The sequence below is a fragment of the Impatiens glandulifera genome, chromosome 3 (genome assembly GCF_907164915.1).
Source record: "Impatiens glandulifera chromosome 3, dImpGla2.1, whole genome shotgun sequence".
Taxonomy (NCBI): domain Eukaryota; kingdom Viridiplantae; phylum Streptophyta; class Magnoliopsida; order Ericales; family Balsaminaceae; genus Impatiens; species Impatiens glandulifera.
The window spans coordinates 58436129-58444442 of record NC_061864.1 but is presented as its reverse complement, the minus strand read 5'-3'; the positions used below and the strand labels follow the sequence as shown (position 1 = coordinate 58444442).

General features: G+C 31.3%; 1 protein-coding gene across 1 annotated transcript; it reads right to left on the bottom strand.

Annotated features, from left to right (window-relative positions):
- Positions 1–1318: 1318 nt before the first annotated feature.
- LOC124932035 (disease resistance protein RPM1-like) lies at positions 1319–4412 on the bottom strand. Its single transcript, XM_047472637.1, has one exon. The coding sequence runs from the start codon at positions 4377–4379 to the stop codon at positions 1617–1619; it is 2763 nt and encodes a 920-aa protein (XP_047328593.1). The 5' UTR covers positions 4380–4412; the 3' UTR covers positions 1319–1616.
- Positions 4413–8314: the final 3902 nt, after the last annotated feature.

Sequence of the window (8314 nt, the reverse complement as noted above, 5' to 3'; positions counted from 1 at the left end):
AATCAAAGCAATTTGATGCTAACATGATTTTGAAGAAATATAAAAATCATTTTTTGAGATAAGAAGAGTAGGTTTAAGCTCTCCAAGGTTGAAATGCTATGGATTATCAATACGGGTCACTTTCTCCAAACTCATAAGGACTTTAGGGAAATCTCACTAATTCTTTAACATGCTATATTGGTTGTAATATGAGAGGAAACTTAACACAGTTTGGATCTTTTAATGTAAGAGTAGAGCGTTTTAACCTCTAGTTTATGTGGGCAATCCGTTCGACCTGTTTATAAACACCGAAATGTTGTTGACTTCCACACAAGCCTAAACAATACTAATTTGTCATGTCAATGATAAGAAGTTAAATTCCAAAACCATCAGACAAACCTAAATAAAATTGCTAAACCAGAGAAAAAAAAAACTGTAGTATTAGACATGTAAATCACATGAAGATGCAAAACAGAAACATGATACATTTCTTACTCTCTTTTTTAATGATAAATCTCTATGCATTTTGTAAAAGTATATTGTTAAAAAGTCCTTTATGAAGAAACAACATTTAAATGACAAGCATTTCTTTTTGTCCTTCTCTTCATGACAACAAAGAAATTATTAGCAATCCCCATTTTGTATAATCTGGAATGACATTTCTTAAGAAAATTCTACACCTTGTCTAGTATTATCACTATTAGACTTGTAAATAAATCACTTGAAGATGTAAATTAGAACAGGTTATGTTTTCTTTCCTTCTACTTTTAGAAGAAGAAAAAAAATGAAGAGAAAAGCTACAACAGGAGGTTTGAATTCTTTAGTAATATGACCCATTATCAAACCATTAGAAATTAACACAAAAGCTAATAACAAAAGGCATAAGAACAAAACAAAGTAAGAAGACAACAAATAAGAAAGATGCAATTACTTCTTCATGATCTGTAGTATTGTGATTAACCTAAATGAAGAAGAAGAAGAAATGATATTGAAAGTTTTCAACCTAATATTCAAAAAAAAGATCAAACATTGCAGTTACCTCTACAGAAACTGTGTAGGATAGAATAAAAATGGCTGGTTTATCTATTCAAAAGAAAACAGAATATATATATTAGCAATGAATTTGGAGATTTAGTTAGAAATCAAATGTTGTTAAATCATTACATTCTTACCTTACAGCTGATTAAAATGGGCTTTTTCTCTTTTGCACTTTTGGAGTCCTACCTCTTTTGGACTTACCTCATGTTGTCTCCTAGGCTTGTTTGAATCTATTCTCTTAATGAATTATCCACTTTTTTTTAGCAAAAATAATAATTATTGCGCTGTTCTCTAACTCTGATAACTAACTACTAATAACATTATCCAACTATTAATCTTAAAGCCAGACCCATTACAACAATCCATTGTCTGCATAGTGCATATATACTGCAACATGTACAAAATTATATAAATTAATGAAAAGAAGGTAGGAACAAATACCCTTAAAATCCAGTTTGATTATACATTTATTTGACTAGTGCAAAACCACCAATCCAAAGGTGACCTGTATTTCACTAGCAAAATCAACTGCTAACAAATCCAAGAATGCTGATTTTATAATTGATCATTGAAGGAAGAAGAATTTACCATAAATAAGATTAATAAGGAAACACTTGAATTACTCCAATATGCTCAACTTTCCAAAAATCTGGACCTTGCCCTCTTTCTATATTTTGGATGAATATCGTAGGCATGCCTGACAGTAACATATATTCCAAATCTCTGCAATGTTCTATCCCTGTTGGTACAATTTCAAGATTTCTACATTCTACAATTTGTAGCTCTTGAAGCCTAGACATAGCTCCTTCTGGCAACACCACGCTTCCCAAACCATGTAGCCGTCTAAGGCAGAGCACCTTAAGCTTTGGGTACCCTCCAATGTCACAACTTAATTCCTCTCCCAAATAAGCATCTCGAAGGTCAAGCACTACCAAGTTTGGTAATCCCTGAAGCGCTCTCAGTGGATCTTCCTTGAGTTTTGAGTACTGAAGAACTAATTTCCCAAGGTAACGAAGGCAAATGATCCAACTAGGCAAACTTTTCAAATAGCCTTTTAGGAAAAGGCGTTGCAGAAGCATTGGAGGATTTGAAAGAGGTGTTAGGGAAAGAGGTTCTGTATTGCTGGTAGTTGAAAGAAGTAAGGAAGTCAAATGATTCAATTTGTCTAACGAGGAAGATACATAAGCACCGTTTTGCCCAGTTAGTTTCAGAATACCCAGCCTCTTTAAATTTGTCAAGTTTCCCATTTCTACTAACACATTGTTGTCATTCTCCTCCTGATTCATTTCAACTGAACACAATTTCTCCAACTTGGTCAAATTTCCTATCCCTAATGGGACTTGCACTCCAGTTGATGTGGCAAAGAATGGCGTTGGATCGTAAAAATGATACTTGTAGCATCGAAGTTGACACAAATTCTTCAATTTTAGGATCCCCTTCGACAAAGATGTTATGTGACAAAATTTGAGATCAAGTATCTCAAGACTCCTAAGCTTTCTTATGGAATATGGAATCTTTGTTATCCCCGTGCGTCTCAAGCTCAAGTATTTCAAGTGAATCATTTGAGTCAACTCTCGAGGGAATTTGTAAAGTGGTGCATTTTCAAGCTCCAACACCCTTAATGATCTACAACCATTTAACAAATTAGCATTAAATCTGAAAGTATCAAAAAGAAGTATAGATCGAAGGCGGCCTGTGAATAACATCTCTAAATTTCCTTTGAATGTCTCTAGGTGATCAAAATTCTCATAGATTGCTACTCGATGAACTTTCTCAATTGGTGACAGTGTTCTATCGTTCATGACAATGGCAAATGACTCATCTCTGGATTTCCTTTGAACAACCTCTCGCATAACATCATGGATTTGACAAGTGTTAACCCGGTTGAAACTGTCTTTCCTAACTATTTGAATCATACTCCTGTTAACCAGTTCATTTAAGTAGTGTTCTGCAACCTCTTCACGAGTATAACCTGGTTTATCTTTCACAAATCCTTCTGACACCCATAAGCGAATTAGTTTCATTCTCTTGATGAGATAATCCTCGGGAAACATGCTTGTATACAAGATGCAAAATTTGAGGTGATAGGGCAAGTCATTGTAACTGAGTAATAGTATTCGTTCTAGACTCTCAAGTCCAGAATTACTTTCCGTTTCAGCAAATAAGCTTACAAAGATTTTCTGCCATTCAAGAACATGCTTCTCCTTTCTAGCCAGCAAACCCCCTAATGCCACAATTGCAAGTGGAAGTCCTCCGCACTTCTTCATCAAACTCCACGAGATCTCATACATTTCTTCGGGACAAACACCATTGTATTCGCCTCCTCGAAATACTTTCCTGCAGAAAAGTGTCCAAGCCTCTTGATCACCCAAAGGTCCGAGATTGAACACATGATTAATGGTTTCAGTTGACGAGGCTATATCTCCAACACGTGTAGTAAAGACTATCCTACTCCCGCACAAACAACAAGGAAATGCAAATCTAACCTTCTCCCAAGCATCTACACTCCAAATATCATCAAACACGATAATGTACCTCTTTTGCACCAGATAATTCTTCAAATTATCGATCAATTCAATCTCATTCATTCTGAATATCCCTTCATTTACTTGTTCTTTATTTTCATTCATGAAGCTCTTTAAGGAAGATTGAAGAAGCTCCAGGACAGTAAATGATTTGGAAACAGTAATCCAAGCTTGGCAATCAAAGTACTCCTTAACTGTTCGACTCTGGTATACTTTCCTCACTAAAGTTGTCTTTCCTACGCCACCCATTCCCACCACAGAGAGGATACTTAGATCCTGATGACCACCCTTAAGCAATGAAATCAATTGGGTTTTCGAATCATCGATACCCACAACAGAAGTATCATCTATGAATAGAGCATCCAGTCTTAAGTCATCCAATTCATGATTACTCTTGAGAGAAAACACGATATTACATTCTAAGATTCCTTTGATCTTATCCTTTATAGTTTCTATCCTACTAGATAAGAGATACCTTGTTTTCAGTCGCCGAAGATGAAAGAGGCTTGAGCTTAGGACGTGGAGAAAAGCATTCTGGTCTTCCTGGTTATGAGGTGGGATCAAAAGAAGCAAGAACTCTTCTAAAACGTCTTCAGTCTCATAAGACACATCTCTGACTTGCTTTATCCATGTCTTCAATCCCTGGTTCTTTTCACCTCTTGATTCGGCATCCTGCAGAAAAGATCGCATTCTTTCTAAATCATTCTTTAAACCATTCACTCTTTGGCGAACATTGGATAGTGATTGAGCTTCATTTGACAGAAAGGTAATCAACTTTTCCAACGCCACTTCGACTGCTATCATCGCCATTTTTTGTTGGGTTCTCCGATCTTGCATTCACTGTGAACACTCTTCCTATAAAACTTTGACTTTTCAAAGTCTTGTAATTTGTACTTTTCAAAGACTTTTCGAAATATTGACCACAGAAGAAAATACAGCTTTTTTTTAATTATTTAATGAGAAGAAGATGTTTAATTAGTTTTATTTTTCAAGTGGCCTCCTCCATCAAATACCTACTTCCTAAATTATCAATATTTTCGGTACATCGATAATATCTTATCGTAAAATATTAAAAATATTTATTTTTTTATATTAAAAATCGGTAAGGTACAGTATCGATATTGAACGGTAAGTTTTTCAAAATTTTAGTGTATCCCTTTAATTGGAGACGGACGCAAAATAATTTCTCGGGGACTAAATTAGATATAGTTGAACTCTATTTTTTCAATTAAATAGATGTATTTATTAATTAAAACTCTATAATGATAATATAAATTGAAAAAATACTTTAGCTATATTTATTAATTAAAACTCTATAATGATAATATAAATTGAAAAAATACTTTAGCTACTAGCAGGGACGGATACAATAACCTTGTCTGTAATTTATTTTTAGAATATAACAGATAAAAATATATTTATCAGTCTTCCATGCTGCTGTTTAATTTAATTTTTTAATATATAAAGAGGTTAGGTTGTTTGAATATTGATTATTTTAGAAAAAGAAAGAGGTCATGACCAGTTTAAATAATTATTTTTTAAAGTTTGTTTGATATGATTATTTGAGTGTTTTTTTATGGGGTTGTTTGAATATTTGATTATTTGGGAAAAAAGAAAGAGGTTGTGATAAGTCTAAATAATTAATTTTCAAAGTTTGTTTGATATGGTTATTTAAGTGTTTTTTTTTATAAGGTTGTTTAAATATTGATTATTTTGAAAAAAAAGTTGTGATTGAGTCTAAATAATTATTTTTTAAAGTTTGTTTGATAGGGTTATTTGATTTTTTTTATAATTTATGAGTATTTTTTATTTTATTTAAATTCAAAAAATATTTTCCAACGAATAATTATTATTTTTAAATATTTAATAAGTGACGGATTAAATTTATGTTAGGGAGTCTACCCACATATATATATATATATATATATATATATATATATATATATATATATATATATATATATATATATATATATATATATTATGCCATAATTTCTTATTTTTTTAATTTAATTCATTTTCTAATTTTTTAATTCATAGAAAAATTGGCAAAATTTACGATTATTCATAATTTTTATATTATTTTTAAAGTTTATCCCATTTTTTTAATTTTAAGTCCACCCTAAATCAATTTCCTAGATTCATGCCTGGCTAAGTTTCCATCACCATTGGAACAATTACTCATGGTTGTTTAATTCAATTTCCACAAATTTTAAGTGAGAGTGAGAATTGGTGATTTTGTAAGATAAAAATATAAGTTGGACATGAAAACTTGAAACATCACTTAATAAGTTAGCAGATCTTGTAGATTTTATTCTTACAAGTCAAGTGTAGAGATATGTGAGTAAAGAGTGTATTTTTGTATGTTTGATCTTTGATTTGTTACTCTATTCTTTGTGCAAAGAAGTGAAAGTAAATTGATTATTTTTAATAGTATGTGAATTCAGGTAGTATGTATAGCGGTTTTGATTTCTCAATTGGAATATGAAACTTGACCATACCATTTCAAAGAAGTTTTACCTATTTGAATAATAATAATAATAATAATTTCTCATCAACAATTTTTTCCCTTTTGTTCATATAATTTCATTTACTATTAGTGGAGACTCATAACTCCGCAAGAATTCATGTTCTCTAAGTTCGAGTGTTCTCATCCGAACTATTTATAAAAAAATAAAATAATACTTGATACAATACATATTTTTTAGATAGTGTTTACTTAGTACTTAAACACTGTATTCAATTAAGACTCCTTCAACTTTTAACAAAAAAAAAAAAATGATTTCAGTCTATGTAGTAATCAAATTAGAAAGGTAGAGCAATTGATTCTTGTCGTGTAATTTGTGTTAACCATCTCTTCCCTGAAATCTAAGAGTGTAAACAAAACCACAAAATTGAACCGATAAAATACTGAGTATAGCCGGTTCCTATTTGCTATACTGAGTCTAATCGGCTCGGTTGGACGGTTTTAGTGACAAGAAACTAATTTAACCTAACATATCGAGCCGACCCCGAGTTTTGGGCTGCCCTAATTCCGGTAGAAAACAAAAGTTGAATTTTTATTGTTGCACTAATTCTAGTTTAAAATTTAATATAGAAATTGATTTTGGTGAGATTTTAACTTATAAACCAAATAAAAATTCAAAGTTTATATCTTAATCTATCAAACTACACCCTCTTTTATGTTTGAAAATCATAGGCTTACCATAGGCCCGCGAACATATATCTATATATTTTAAAATATTAAAGTAGAATAACTTTTTAGTAGAATGGTGATGTTAAATTGTTTATTTGCTATTATGCTTTAAGTTCAAATCTTGAAAGTCACATGGTTATTTTTTTTATGCTAGACTAATTTATTATTATTCTTTTGCCAGAACACATTTTTATTTGACTAGTAATATAATTTGTTTTTTCATTTTAGGAATTAAAAAGATGTTTTTATTTAGAATTTTTGTGATTTAGATACAAACATATTAACATTTAGGATTTTTTTTATAAAAAAAATACATTAGATAAGTTTTCATGCTTTAGCTTATTGATTCATATTCATTTTCTTAATTCTTCAATGATTAAAACCGAACAAAATCTTAATTGTACGGTACCTGATCAAACCGAACTACCGATCAACTGTCATACTTGGAAAATCGATACTAAAACGATTTTTTTTAAACCGACCAAACCAAAACATTAAGACCCTTACTGGAAATCTAATTCACTTTGTTTCACTAGTAGAAAAATAGGTATTAGTAAGGGCGAAAATTGTTACTGAAAGCATCAAAAGCCGTCACTGATAACTTTCCGTAACGGCGAATAAAACTGTTAACATTCGTTACAGAAACGAGCGTTACTGATAGTTCTCTAGTATCAGTAACGGCGTTCGAAAACCGTTACTGAAACTTGCTTAACAACAATAACGGTTTTAGACGAGGTTAAACCGTTACAGATAAAGTACATTAGTAACGATTTTGTACATACGAAAATCGTTACTGTTGTTAAACGAGTTTCAGTAACGATTTTTGAAAACTGTTATTGTTGTTAAGCGAGTTTTAGTAACGATTTTCCTATTTGTTAAACCGTTATAGATAAAGTCACATTACTAACGGTTTTCTTATGTATAAAACCGTTACTAAATAACATAAATGTTTTTTATATTTTTTTTTATATTTCATATTTGTATCTATATAAACAATAATAATAATTATCCATTTTGCAAAACTATTAATATATTCCAAAAACCACAATCATCAATCATAATAATTATCTTTTTTTTGGAACACATGTATAATCTTTGCAACGTCGGTTTTAATGGAAAATACCATAGCACCTTATTGGCTATAAACTTGCCATTCACCTTCGTTCGAATTGCACCACTAGATTTATTGATATTCCATCTAGAAAGTCCGCAAACTTTACATTGCTGCAAATCCTTATCCTGTTTATGAAAAAGTATGCAATCATTCTTACACACGTCAATTTGTTCGTACGATAGACCCATGTCTGTAATGAATTTCTTGCACTCATAATACGAATTTAGTAGCTGATTATGAACTGGCAGTATTTCCTCATTCAAAAAACTCAACAACAAATCAAATGACGTGTTTGTCCACTGACCTACATTTTTTATGAGAATAAATTTAAGAAGAGATGAGGCTTTAGAAATGCGAGAACCTTCATATAATGGGAGTTTCGAATCGTCCAACAATTTGTAAAACGTGTTAGCATTATCAACGGGATGCTCATTTTCACTCGGATGTTCATTATCATTGTTG